This window comes from Centroberyx affinis, unplaced genomic scaffold (assembly GCF_046629955.1).
Source record: "Centroberyx affinis isolate AG114_WGS23_722 - 3 ecotype Tasmania unplaced genomic scaffold, CSIRO-AGI_Caff_v1 ptg006245l_1, whole genome shotgun sequence".
NCBI classification, from domain to species: Eukaryota; Metazoa; Chordata; class Actinopteri; order Beryciformes; family Berycidae; genus Centroberyx; species Centroberyx affinis.
In genome coordinates, this window is record NW_027283177.1 from 40,001 (window position 1) to 54,164 (window position 14,164).

Genomic DNA, 14,164 nt, shown 5'->3' on the forward strand with positions numbered 1-14,164 from the left:
GCGTCCAGCCCCAGCCATGGCACGCACACACACAGAGAGACACACTCACACACACACACATGCGCACGAACAGAATCTGGCAGGCTAGATACGGTTGAGTCATACTTAGTCTCCTAGCTGTGTTTTTGACGCCAGCTGTAGTATTGCTGAGCATTTGTGTGCGTGTGTATGCGTGTGTGTGTGTTTTGTCCGGCGTAGGAACACACTCAGTCCTTCCTTTCCCTAATTCCTCTCCCCCCAGGAACCGTAAAGGGAAGAACTGTTTGCGTATGTGTCTGCTCCGTCTGCCTGGTGCGTTTGGTCTTGTGTTACTTGGGTTGTCTCCACACACACACACACACACTCTAACCCCTCCTCCCTCCCTCTCTGTTGGCTCCCTTCAGGAGGTGGTGTTGTACTGTCTGGAGAACAGAGTGTGTGAAGTGAATCACCGGGACTACGCCGGTTACTGTGCGCTCCACGAGGCCTGCGCCCGCGGCTGGCTCAGCATAGTCCAACACCTGCTGGATCACGGGGCCGACATCAACTGCAGCGCGCAGGACGGCACCAGGTACACACACACACACACACACATGCACACTCAATCACAGAAAGGGAAACTTTTTTTTTTTTACTTGCATAACACATCTGCTATTATGCACACTGCAAACATGAGCCTGGCTTTTTCTACATGGCTGCCAAGGGCAAGCCAGGGCTTAGTCATCAATTATGTCACTCAATGTGGCCCATAACAAAATTTCTGATTATTTTCATATTTAGTTGGCAAGAGCAATGATTTTGCCAGATGAGCTATAGTTTTAAATGGAAAAGACTTGCTTTCATTGCTGTGTTGTTAAAATGTCAAGTTGGCACCGGTCCTGCTCTGGGTCCCGCTGTGTGAAACTGGGTACAGATCTTCACAGGTCTTAAAGGTGCCACGTGTAGCATTTTAACATTAATAAATCATTACCACATTAATTTTGAGACATCATTACTGTAAACATGGCTGAGAAGATTGGCAGCCTCTACACTGCACTTCACATTGTGTCCCACTGGGTGGGATTTTGTGGGAAAATCTGCAGGATTGTTTTATGGCACAAAGGGAAATGACTTTACGGCACAAAGCGGGAAGAAGGCGCTGTTCCTCCAGTGCAAACGCAGCTAAGGCTTTGAGTTTCTCACAATGGCAGATGGTGGAAGGAGTGAAAGGCCAATGGAAAAAATCACTTTCAACATGTTTATCCTCTTCAGTAAACTGAAAGAGAAAACAAACACACACAGAGCGACGTCAGGGAGGAAGGTGGGGGGAGGGGGACTAGCAACATCCTCTTTGCGCCAGGAGGCAAAAGAGTTCATGAAATGTGGTTTTAACCACTAGAACCAACAATACCACTGGTGTGAGAAAGAGCCTGTTGATCATGGTCTCATTTGTTTACAGTAATTATACCAATATACAGTATCACAATTAATTAGACGATGATAGTTAAATATGCTGTGTTGCATCTTTAAACCACAGATTTTTATCCATACATTTAAACATTTTGCCCATACTGTCATCATAGTTAAAATGTGTGTATGTGTATGTGCAGGCCGATCCATGACGCAGTGGAGAACGACCACCTGGACGTGGTGCGAGTGCTGCTGTCGTACGGTGCTGACCCCACGCTGGCCACGTACTCTGGCCGCGGCCTGCTGAAGATGACCCACAGCGACAGCATGGAGCGCTTCCTCATCGGTACGGTTCATGTTGCACACCCCCTCTGTACTTCCCCCCCCCCCCCTTCTCCTTTCTCCTTTCTCCTTTCTCCTTAACAATGGAAATGACTGTTTGTTCCCCCTTGCATTTATATTGCATTTACATTTAGGCATTTGACTCACAGCGGGTGCAACAGTAGAATAATATAATTTGTATATAACCAAAATTAGAAGCATGCAAACAGGCCGGGGCTTTAGTGGCTTTTTTATTCCTTTGACCGTAAATCATAAGATCACAACAATGCCAGAAAAGGAACGGAGTGAGAGCTAAGGAGATTTGAAGGTGTTTTGTTCAGAGAGCAGTTAGACTAGACGGTGGATATCGTTCAGCGGGGAGAGGGTGACGTGAGGCAATTGTTGAAACGACGGGTTTTCAGCCAACACGCGTCCCTCGCCTCAGCTCATTTGTTATCCGCTGTTCTCTCACCGCCGTGACCTCTGTGCAACCTGTTGGTGCGAGTCCCTCTTCGCAAATCCCCCTCGTCCCGCACCGCCGTGCCTCCCGAAACCGCCGCTAGACACGTCTGTCTCTGTCATCCCGTCTCCCCTCCAGCAAACCCCCCCCCCCTTCCTCCTCGCCCCCCCGACCACCTGTTAGACAGGGAGCCTCAGCCCGCCGGGGTGTGTGCTGCCTCTGAGCTCCTCTATCTGGTTACTTAGCAACGCCAACTGTGTTTGCTCAGCGTACGTGCGGAAATGGGCTTCGCTCTGGCTGGAGACTCTGCTTTTGTGTGTGTGTGTGTGTGTGTGCGTGCATTTGTGTGTGTTTTCACAAGGCTGCCGCTGCCACGCTACAGTCTGACGTGGTCTGCATTTGGGGGGGGGGTGTGTGTGTGTGTGTGTGTGTGTGTGTGTGTGTCGAGAGGGTTTGTCTGAATGTTTGTTGACGAGACACGCGAATGAGCCTGTGTTCTGTATACAGGAGGAGGAAATGAGAACATACAAACGCATGCGCACACACATAACGCACGCAAACGCTCGCTCCCACAGCCAGCTGCTTAATATTATATACGCGGCTAACTAGTGACGACCAATTACATCAGACAGACTGGAGGCCTTGGTGAAAAGAGACAGACGTAAAAGATCATACAACTAGAGAGGGAGAAAAAAATACAGGTGTAAATTCACGGCCAGGGCAGAAGGATGCACAGGTTTAGTGCAAAAGACAGATTTATATGTAGACGGCTGGAAAGATGGTGTTGAATTTTGAAAGAGGGAGGATGGATAGATCGATGGAGCAATAGCCTGCCAGTTAGATTGACAGAGAGAGAGAGAGAGGGAGAGAGAGAACGAGCACAGGAGAAAATGAGTGAGAGGGAGCGATTGCTGCCCTCCCTCCACCTGGTCCCACTCATCTGGAGGCCGTTAATCCCTCCAAACACACGCCAGACGCCCCACGCCTCAGCACTGGCACACAGCCCAGCTCTCACTCTGCGTATGTGTGTCTCTGTGTGTGTGTGTGTGTGTTTGTGTGTGTGTGTGTGTGTGTGCGCGCGCTGAATACACACTTTGCTCTCGCTGTGTGTGCTTAGCCAGCTCCCTCTGCCTGTTTGTTTCCAGCTCGCTCTGTGTGTGTGTGTGTGTATGTGTGTATGTGTGTGTGCGCGCGGGCTCGCACACCCGGTTGACTGTGTGTGGTTCTTGTTTGATTCCTGGCAGCCGTCTGTAGCCCCGGTCTGAACTGAGCCAGCTCTAACCCAGCGGAGACAGTCGCTCTCCTCCCCCGTGGTACAGCCGCTGGCCCCTGACCATCAACCCCCCCCCCACCCCCCAAACATTTGCTCTGTTTGTTCCTCTCTCTTGACACTGCCCCCCCCCCTCCCTATTTTACCATGCTCTTTATCCATTTTTCTGCCGTAGTCTCCAAGGGCAATTCTCTTTGCCTTTTCTATCCCCCTGGGCTCCGTCTCTTGAATAACACGCTTTGTCCCTCTCCTCTCTCCGTAGATTATTTTGCTGACCTTCAGGGCCGCTCGGATGACGACCGAGGGCTTTATTGGGAATTCTACGGCAGCGCTGTGTGTGGTGAGTACTGATCAGCGCTGTGTGTGTGTGTGTGTTGCAGTGCTTGTGTGAAGTCTTTATTTTTCATACGTCTCCGGTGCCATCTGGCTTCGAGCGGTATGTGCATGTGATGTGGATTTTGACTGTGAATTGAGCATAACCGGGAGGTCTGGTGATACTGACCGCACTATGACTGTTTTGCATCTTTGCGCTTTGCGTCTTTTATAATACTGTGGTTGCGTTAACTAAAAATGATCCTTGTGTGTTTCAGAGTCTGGCGAAGAGGGCGGTGTGTTTGACATCCTCGCGGACCCCCCGGGTCCCGAGGAGGAGGAGGACGAAGAAGACAAGAGGGAGGTGTTTGAGTTTGAGTTCTCTGACCGACCTCTGCTGCCCTGCTACAACATCCAGGTGTCCCTCTCCCAGGGGTGAGTTTGGACCAAAAGAGCACACACACACACACACACACACACACACACACACACACACACACACACATGCACACACACAAATATAATACCAGTCAAAAGTTTGGTGCATTTTTCTTTATTTTTACTATTTTTCACATTTTAGAATAATAGTAAAGACATCAAAACTGTGAAATAACACAAATGGAATTATGCAGTGACTAAAAAAAGTGTTCAAAACTATCTGATATTTTAGATTCTTTAAAGCAGCTGCCCTTTGTTTTGATGCAAAGGCTTTGGAAAGAAACTCATACATAGGCATCAACTTCACTAATTATATTTGTCTAAAAACTAATTTCAAGCATTTAAGCATAAGCCTTTAGATCAAAATGGCTTTAAGATCATGAAAAACATAGTACATTTGTGGCTAAACTTTTGACTTGTAGTGTACATACATACACACTTTTGTTTAATTTGCGTGTTTCAGCTCTCATGTCTAACCCTCTGGTCTCTCTCTCCATCAGGCCCAGGAACTGGCTGCTGCTGTCGGACGTGCTGCGGCGGCTGCGGATGTCGGCGCGCGGCTTCCGGCAGGCCTTCCCCCACATGGAGGTGGTGACGGTGGCCGAGGCGGAGTTCTACCGGCAGGCCTCGCTGTCGCAGCTCTTCTCCTGCCCGGACGAGCTGGAGGGCTTCCAGCCGGACAGCAAGGAGCTGCTGGACCTGGTGGAGGGCAGCGCCGAGCTGGCCGCCCTGCTGGGCTCCACCCTGGAGTGCCTGGACGACCGCTGGGACTGGCCAGGGGGCAAGCTGAGGGACAAGCTCAAGGCCGTGGCCAGGCTGGGCTCATCGTGACCCCCGGCCCCGCCGGACCTCCTCGACCTCGACCTTTACCGACAGCGGTTCGCTTTAGAACCGACCAGGGCGTTCTGATGATATGCCTTAGCCTGACCCTTGGTTCCCGCGCCCCGGCCCCAGCCCCAGCCCTGCCCCGGGCCCCGCTCTGGCCCGCCCTGGCCCCTCTCCGGCCCCGCCGGTGCACTGTACAGATGAACTGACCTGCTGGCTGACGGGGGCCGCTGAAATGTTTCCCTCCATCAACTGAGGAACAATGAATTTGTGACTCATGAAACTTAATAATGGTCTTATTTTTATAAATTGATTAATATATGTATAAAAAAACAAAATATATATATATAGATATATATATATATATATATATCTCAAGAGATTTTTTTTCTTTTTGGATGTTGCTCGCGTCTCCTCTGAAAGATTTTGTATGGCAACTGAGAGAAGAGTGCAGCCGTGTTGTTCATGATTGGATGGAGTGTGTGAGCGCACAGCACATTGTGTTTGTGTGTCGCTGTACAGGATAGAGTACTGAGACTGTGCTTTTGAATGTGGCATTTGTGTTTATAGGAAGCACATGATGTCCTGTTTTTTTTTCCTCCTCAGACTTTAGCGCTCGCTTGAGCCTCAGGGGCTGTTTGGTTTTTTTTGTTTTGTTTTTGTTTTTTTTACCGGTGTTCAAATTTTGCTTCTAATTTAGTCTCTAATTTAACATGCAAAACTACAAAATTCTTTGTATAATAAAGTTTTAATGATGTTGATATTCACCCTTCAGCACAGAGCTTGTACATAACAGGGAGGCTATTGCAGTAAAGTAATTTCCGGTGTGTTCATTTTTTGTTTTAACTTTGTAATTAAAATATCTCATCATTTGTATTTATATTTTACAAAAAAGTTGCTTTAAAATAAATATACAAACTGCAAGATGAAGCCTGTGTTCTGCTCCTCATTGTGTCCATGCTGGTGGATTAAGAGCAGGCGGTAAGGACTTCAGTTTCTCAAACTCTGAAGCCTCTCATTTTCTTATGCGGCTCCTGTTTGTTGCCTTTGTGTACGATCCAAGGCAATGCTACATTGCCACCGTATGGAATGTTTTTGCATTGTAGGTGCCATGCAATTTACTGCCGCAGCCATGAGAGAACAGCTGGCCAACTCCCAATCGCTCTCACTGTAGGCTGAAAAATTGATGGCTTGCAGCGCCCTCCAGTGTTCAGTGAGTCAACCTGTGAAAGAATGTCGAGGTAATGGAGCTGCAATGCAAAATCCAATCCTTGTCTAGTTGCTTTGAAACTTATTTTTTTGGGCATTGGGAAATATTGGAAAAGCTACTAAAAATTCAATTATTCTCTGTCAATGTCCCATTTGTATATCATAAACAGGAATTCTTGTCTAATGGACACAAAAGCATTTGTTCTGTTTTCTGCATCACATCCTCAACTTGCTTTGAAGACAGAAATTGCACCTTGATCCCCGTCAGCCACTGATGATCCAGACTTGAGTGTCCAGAGAGGACTGACTTTCCTATAGAGGAAGTGGCAGCAGCCAGGCAGGCTCTGCAGGAGGCATGAAACGAGCAGCAGTGTGTCAGCATGAAGATCTGGCTGAGGTTCAACAAAATGATGACTGAACTCAAGGCGAGCGACACAAGGTAGATGGACTCCAAGCTGAACTCGCAGCTGGCCTGTCCCAGCAGTGCCAGAGGATCTCTGCTCTGCAAGTTGCCAAGAGCCAGGCCAAAATTAAGGAGCTTCAGTAGTGGAGCCACTAGCTGACCATGGAGCTGTAGAGAGGGACTTCAGCAACCGAGACCCTCTGACTTTAATAAGACCTCTGGAGAATCTACTGGAGAGAGATGAAATAATATTATACTTGAGATTCCATCCTTAACAGGAGGTAACTGTTTGGAGAGTAGACTTAAAAATATTAGACTCCAGGACGATCCTGAGTCTCATGTCATATCGGTTACTAAAGATGTGTGACATGGATGCTGGGTTCATTCAGCAGCAAAGTTCAGAGAGCTTTAGGAAGTGAGCTGTGAGCCTCAGCTGCTCCCTGCAGGCAAAGAGTTGGCTCATTTCACATAGCCAGGTAAAGGTCATGGAGCGACAAGAGGCTGTCAGTCAGCTAATTGAGAGGCTGGAGAAGGAGAGCTTAGGTGCTCAGACAGGGCTTTCTCAGCCCAAACGCTGGAGTCAGAGTGTCATGGCCTGAGGCAGAAGGTGCAGCGGGGTCATACTCATTACCAAGAGCTGCTCTCCCACCACCACTCCCTCCTTAGTGAATACCAGGATGTAATTTTAGAGCTAAAGACTGGACTCTGACCATAAGCAGCTAATAACCAGCTATCACACTTTGCAAATGGACCCCATCCAGGTAAAAAGAGATGTTGGAAGTTGCTGCAAGGTGTACCGTATTAAACTGCTGCTGCCGACACAGCATGGCCATCACCCACTCTATACCATGAAGGTTTTTTCAGTCTTTCCCAATTCTCAGTAAAGTACACAATAGATTACAACAGCAAATAGGCCTTAAGTTGCTTCCTTTGTTGTTTGTGTGCCTTTGTTTCCCTTGGGTTTTTATTATGTAGCTCATTGAGTTTGTATAAGAATTTCATTATTTCTAAACTGTTCTGGGCAATATCTGTAAGGATGGCAACTAATAATGTGACTGTGCTGAGAAGAGCACGCTCTCATGCGCTCTTCTAATCCGTATACATCAAATGAATCATTTCAATCATACAGGCAGAACTGTTTTGTTTAGGTGGGGATTTCATTCTGGAGCAATTTATACCAACCAGGCCAGGCTATTTCCTTAGATTCAGGTCCCACTCCCCAGCTGGGAAAGCACTCATGAAATTGCCTTATTTTATGTTTTTCTGTGGGAGTACTTCTGAACTGCTCATTGTCATTCAGTCAGACTTGGCTCTCAAAGGGGAATGTGAATGCATAGAGTTCGGCCCTGCACAGCGCCATAGCCAAGGACAGTCCTGTACTTCTCTTTGTATATTGAACATTCACCGGCCTTCTCTCTGCTATTCTGAGGTCTTACATTTTCTGGTTTGGATGTAATAGCTCTGCCATAAAATGAAGCTCATTTGGGTGTAAAAGCAATAACATTTTATGAGCCCACAAAGTGAATCTCCCTTTCTCTTTTTCAAATCGAGCAGCTTATATGCTGAATGCGTCAATCACAGCACAGATTTGAGTCTGGTCCTTTTTAAGTTTCTTTGGGAGAAATTGTCCTTTTCTTAATAATTGATAGGGATGACCACAGGAATACTAAATTCCTACATTTAGTGACATTCCTCAACATATAATGAAGAGACAAGATAAAATCAATAGTTTGTGACATATGGCAGTGATCATTGCTCTAAAACCGATAAAATTGTCATTAAAAGGCTCATTGGTTAGAGCAAGGGTTCCCAAATCTTTTCATGTCAAGGACCCAGATTGAAACACTAAACAACAGACCTCCCATGATGATGATTTTTTCCCCTGGGACCCCCATCTGAGAAGATTTTGTTGTCTGTGTCTGTTCAATATGGGCAGATAACAGTGGGGAGGCTGAAACCTCTGATCAGTATAGACTGATTTATGGAGAAAGTCAAACTGAAATAGCGCTGAAATTGACTAATTGTTAATATGCTGTGGAACTGGAACCCTCTCAAATACCCCTAGTGGTGCCTGAAACTGGGGGCAGTTTGGGAGCCAATGGTGTAGGGAACTGTGCTGGAGAAGAAACTTCACTTGGCTTTTTTCCCCCCAACATAAACATTTATTGTGAGTACCTTACTGACATGTTAGGTTTCTCAGAGTAATTGTAACTCCAGTAAAAGGAACAAAAACACTCACCATCTGTGTATATGGGAGGTAATAAGGCCTCATACATTCTTTTTCTAAGGCAACAACCTTCTGCTTACAAAGTAACACAAAGTGAAACCTCACTAACACTGAAAACAATTACCAAGCCACACTTTTTTTTTCAAACAGTTCAATTAGTGTGCAGTAAATACACTAAAACACGAGACACAGACTTGTTAGCTAAGGTAACTGTTGTCCTGCATCATCGTGCAAATTATAAATTAACTCAGTAATAAAACTGGTACACAAACCACTCTATATCCTGGTAAATTTTTTGCCAAACAAACCTTAAGTCTCATCACACCAAAAAACAGCAGTTCTTGCCCAGATGAAGATTCATTTGGACAACACTGACAGTATGAAAGAAGAGATGTAAACACAGTGATATAAACAAGATAATAAAGAAACCTGGTTAAACCAAGCAATTTATTATATAAAAATGTATTATATTTTTTATGTGTGTAATGAAAGTAATTCGCTCTTGTAGTATTGAATATTTGCAGTCTCTTGGTTTCTTCCAGTAAACATGAGCCAGAAACTACACTTGTCCCATAGTTCTTTGCAGTGACGTGACGTCAGGTCAGCTGATCTCTGCTGTAGCAAGGAGAAAGATGTCGCTGAAAAACTGCCGAAGGATGGCGGCTGTATTTGCCGCTGCGTTTGTCTTCTGCTTCGTTATCGCGACTGGTGAGACATGTGCAACGTTAGATACTCATGATACACTATTTTGACAACAGGAATTTCATCAGATAGGGTAATCTAGCCATCGGATGTGCGAATGACAGTTCGCTAGCAACCGACGTTATCGCCCTTTGGCTTCGTTTGGTTTCTTTGGCTTGCTGACAGGCGCGTATGTTGGGTTTTATTTCATCAAAGCTTTAAGGGGGAATTAATAGATTATGCCGTTGAGCAGATAGTTATCTTGCTATATTGTCGGAATTGACTTCCTATTCCTGTATGTTCTACCAATAAGCCGGCTAACAAGTGAAGATCATAGCCTGGTACGTGATATGATTGCAGTTGCTAACGTTAGCTTAACGCGTTAGCACGGTAAAAGCTAGCAGTGGGTCTGTTTCTGTTAAGTGTATGTGTTTCTTTCCTTAATGGCAAGGGTAATAAAGTCAACGAGGTCATAAAATTAAAGGGGGATGCGTGCGTATTTGCTTCGTAATTGTTACTGATTCACAGAAGTGTGGCCTGTCATGTGACAGGCTCAAAGCTTGTAGTTCCTCTTTACAGTCATCATCCCAGTTGTCTGTCACGAGTTCCTGCGTCCATCCACAGCGCTGTAGTTGGTTAGCTTGCCTCTGCCTCCTACCATGACCTGTCTTCTGCTTCTGACAAAGCTGCTGTTTGCTGGTTCTTCTAATTAACACCTCAGTGGAAATAAATTGTGGCAGTATACTGACAGAAGTGACGATGTCTTCTCAGCAGCTGTAGAAGACTATCATGCCTAAGATTAGATGGCAGAGTTAACTGTAGGTGGACGGTATATTCCGATGTTGATGAAGTTGAATAAATTCTTAATCCAAAGAACTAGGGGTTCATACTTTTTCATTTGCAACATGTAATGCCATAGGAGCCATTGCTAAATTTATTGGTCAGTTCTATGTGTAGTGCCATGTCAATAGGTAGGAAATATTTAGAGTAATAAGATACCGATGGTCTTCTTCAAATGAATATTCTTTGTATGACAAATCTGTGACTGCCTGACTTTACTTTTGAATCCACGTGTGATATCCAAAGCTTTGACAAATGTAAATGTAAAGACACTGGGTAACAGAAGTTGGTAAAATCAAAGAAAATTATTTGTTGACATATTGGGCTTGAATACAGGTTACACAGTAACACAAACTCAAAACAAACAAACATTTATTTGGATGTATACTTTCATATTCAGCCATGCCAACAACATTTAGACTTAAAGGTTTATGAACTTACAAATTCTTTGCATTGTGTACACTAGCTGAAGAAGTCTATCCGGTTGAGGAAGAGGTCTTGACCAGCTTCAGCTTCAGCATTTATATTAAAACTTTGTTCTTTTCCATTTATTTGACGTGGGTTAACAACCTATTCTTTTTTTCCCAGGCGTCCATGGGGACAGCTTGACGGTGTTGCAGGCTCCAGACTTTGTGTCCTTCCAGAAAGGAGAATGGCCTGTCTCTGGAGAGAAAATCCCTGACCTGGTGGCTCTGACCATGGGCTTCTCTGTTCAAGAGGTGCCGTGTTATTTAACAGATGCTCTGTTTAGTCATATGTGCAGAACATACAGTGGTTTTATTGTAATGGCTAATTCGACAAGGGCAGTGCACAGTTATCAACATCACTGTCAGTGTGCCGGAATTAGCTTGAAAGTTAACATCCATCTGCAGCAGATGGTCAGTTATTAAAAGGCACAAGAAATTGAACTAAATTGTAAATTAATTAAGTAAATAATAGCAAATTACAAACAAAATATCAAATGATAGAAGACTACCTCAGAACACTCATGGAATAGGGCCACAAGCAAAATAGATCAATGTCAATAACTTGTTAACGGTATGGATAACTTACACAGCTTGATCAGTACACTTGTAGCATTAAAAAAGTGTGTTTATCTGTACAGGATCTGTCGTGGCCAGGCCTGCAGTCTGGCCCGTTGTTCAAGCGTCCCAGGGCCAACGTGCTGGTGGTGGTGAGGGGGGCTGACAGCCTGGCCCTGCCTCAGAGTGTGGCCTCCTACCCCTTGGAGAATGTGAGTCAGACTGGACTGTAGACTTGTGGTGATAACAACATACACTGGGATATAATTTGAACAAAAGGGATTGGTTTTGTTTGTCAGTGCCTCTTCTTCTTCCTTCCAGCCGGTGCCCTTCACCTTGGACAGCGTTGCAGAGACCGTGCACTCTCTGTTTGCTGAAGACACTCCTGTGGTGCTGCAGCTGGCCCCTAGTGAGGAGGTAATAACAGCTATACTGAGACTGAACAGGGCATAATTACTATCTGTATAAACCTGATTTGTAATCTGTAATGTCAACCTTAAAGTGCCTATCTGTAATGGTTTTCTATCTGTGTGCTTTCTTTCAGAGGCTGTATATGCTGGGCAAGGCCAATGCTGTGTTTGAGGACCTGCCAGTCACCCTGCAGCAGATCCGTGCTCGTCTGTCCCAGGATGGCTCTGTGCTGGCCTCCCTGCCCCTTAACTCTCTCAGCCGCAACGCAGAGGTCAGCTTCTTACCGCACCATCATACCTGATATAGGGCGGTACCGGCTTTTGCATCTGATATACAGAGAGCAAAATTACTGCACGGAATTATCAAAAATGTTGGCAGTAAAACTAATATTGGACCAAGACCGATATTGCTTTTTAAAGCTGATACCAGCCGATACCGATAGTCTGCCCATATATTTGCACATCCCTACAGTTATTAGTATATTTATGCATACAGTATTTAATCATCAAGTAATCAGGTATATCTCACACAGGTCCTAGGATTGAGACCTTGTGTTTTCCTTGATAAAATGTTTTAATTGCATCGGATCCTCAGGTTTTTGTTCACCCAGTGGAATACTGTTTTGTGGAGTCTGTTTTTCCTGTTTTAACTCTTTATTGTGTTGCTTCACAGGCTGATTTGCTCTTCCTGTCTGAGGTCCAAGTACTGCATGACATCACAGCTCTGGTAAGTCATCCGGGTTGGCAGTAACCAGGTTTTTTCCTTTTTTCTTTTTTAAATAAGGGGTTTCCCTTTGAGGTGTGACTAAGATTTCTGTTTCTTCTGTCCTGTCTGCAGCTGCAGAGGCACAGGCATCTGGCCAAGGACCACTCCCCTGACCTGTACTCCTTGGAGCTGTCAGGCCTGGAGGAGCTGAGCCGACGCTATGGCCAGGACTCTCCCCAGTACCGCGACGGCACTGCCATCCTGGCCTCCGTCCTGCAGAAGGTGAGGAGGGGGAGGTCTGAAGGGGCAACGGGACTTGTCAACAGAACCTCTTCAACCTCTGTTCATACCCCTGTTTGTTTCTTTTGTGCTGCAGTTTGGAGAGGATGTGTATGGTCTCTATGGTAACAGTGCTGTGGTGGAGGTTGTGACGGTGAAGAGCTTCGAGGCTCCTTTGACCAGGAAGTCTCGTTCCATTCTGGAGTCCAAACAGATTGTAAGTCTGACGCTGGCCTACTGTTAATTGTTTAGTTTCCCTCTACCTTCCTGGTTCTGTTTTAATCCTGTGAATTGTTCTCTATTCCTCCTGCAGAGTAACCCAGATAGCCCTTATAACCTGGCCTACAAGTACAACTTCCACTATTCTGTGGTCTTCAACATTGTGCTGTGGCTGATGATCGCTCTGGCCCTCGCTGTCATCGCCATCTCCTACAATCTGTGGAATATGGACCCAGGATACGACAGCATCATCTACAGGATGACCAATCAGAAGATCAGGATGGACTGAGTCCTGGCTGTCAACACTCCAGCCGCCCACTTAGATCCCTCTCGTGAATGTTTGTAGTTTTGTGTGATTTCTTGTTTAGTGAGAAAACTGAAAAGTGCAGGGTTGAAGGGGAGAAGGCCTAATGCTGAATCACCTCCTGGTTTCTATCCTCAAGTTGCCTGGCATGATAACCTCTGTAATACATTTGGTTTATGCCAGGCAACGAACACCTACCCAAACTTACAGACAGCTGTTTGCTAGATGGTTTGCCATTGTTGGTAGCAGTGCAGTATTAAAATGGAGAGCTCTTAAACTGTTAAGCGCTTGAGACCTTGATCAACATATATTACAGTAGGGGCTCTGCAGTTTACCTAGTTAACTGTGATCCTCACATGGTGTATGAAGGTACTACTGCCGTGCTTCACGCTGTTAAACACTAAAGAGTTCAAACTTCCACCCCCCAACCCCACCGCTCACATCATTCCTTATAACGTAACTCCTCACTATCCTTATTTCTTTTCTTTCCCCCTGGTGATTGCAGTTTCATTTTTTATTGTAAAAAAGATGATCATTGTAGTGTTCTGAAAGAATGAGATTGTGTGGCCTGTGTGTGTGGTTGTTGTTGTGCTTGTCTTGCTGTATGAAACCGTTTTAAGTTAAATTAAATCTGTGTGTATATATTGAAAATAGAAATACAACTGTATGAGAAACTGCTGTATTGTTCTCGTGAGAAGATTTGTGCAATGTTTATGCCAGGGAGATTGCACCCTGCATGGATGAATACATATTGGATAACAAAATATACATGATCAGAATTTTGGTTGTTAGGATTGGACAAGGAAAAATGATGCTCTGTAAATTGAAACAAAATACGGAATAATAAATTATTACATGGATCACCCTTGT

At 45.3% G+C, this 14,164-nt stretch overlaps 2 protein-coding genes across 2 annotated transcripts in view; both read left to right on the top strand.

Moving 5' to 3' along the window:
- bcor (BCL6 corepressor) overlaps window positions 1-5,910 on the top strand; it is a 35,384-nt gene extending 29,474 nt beyond the window's left edge. Inside the window, 5 exon segments of the mRNA XM_071512341.1 lie at window positions 384-550; window positions 1,569-1,714; window positions 3,682-3,759; window positions 4,010-4,166; window positions 4,670-5,910. Of these exon segments, the coding sequence (XP_071368442.1) occupies window positions 384-550; window positions 1,569-1,714; window positions 3,682-3,759; window positions 4,010-4,166; window positions 4,670-5,000 (879 nt within the window). The 3' untranslated portion in view covers window positions 5,001-5,910.
- A 3,504-nt stretch (window positions 5,911-9,414) lies between these two features.
- atp6ap2 (ATPase H+ transporting accessory protein 2) lies at window positions 9,415-14,149 on the top strand. The gene is made up of 9 exons (XM_071512338.1): window positions 9,415-9,541; window positions 10,943-11,073; window positions 11,460-11,588; window positions 11,698-11,793; window positions 11,921-12,058; window positions 12,460-12,513; window positions 12,625-12,774; window positions 12,869-12,988; window positions 13,085-14,149. The coding sequence occupies exons 1-9, from the start codon at window positions 9,466-9,468 to the stop codon at window positions 13,277-13,279; spliced, it is 1,089 nt and encodes a 362-aa protein (XP_071368439.1). The 5' UTR covers window positions 9,415-9,465; the 3' UTR covers window positions 13,280-14,149.
- Window positions 14,150-14,164: the final 15 nt, after the last annotated feature.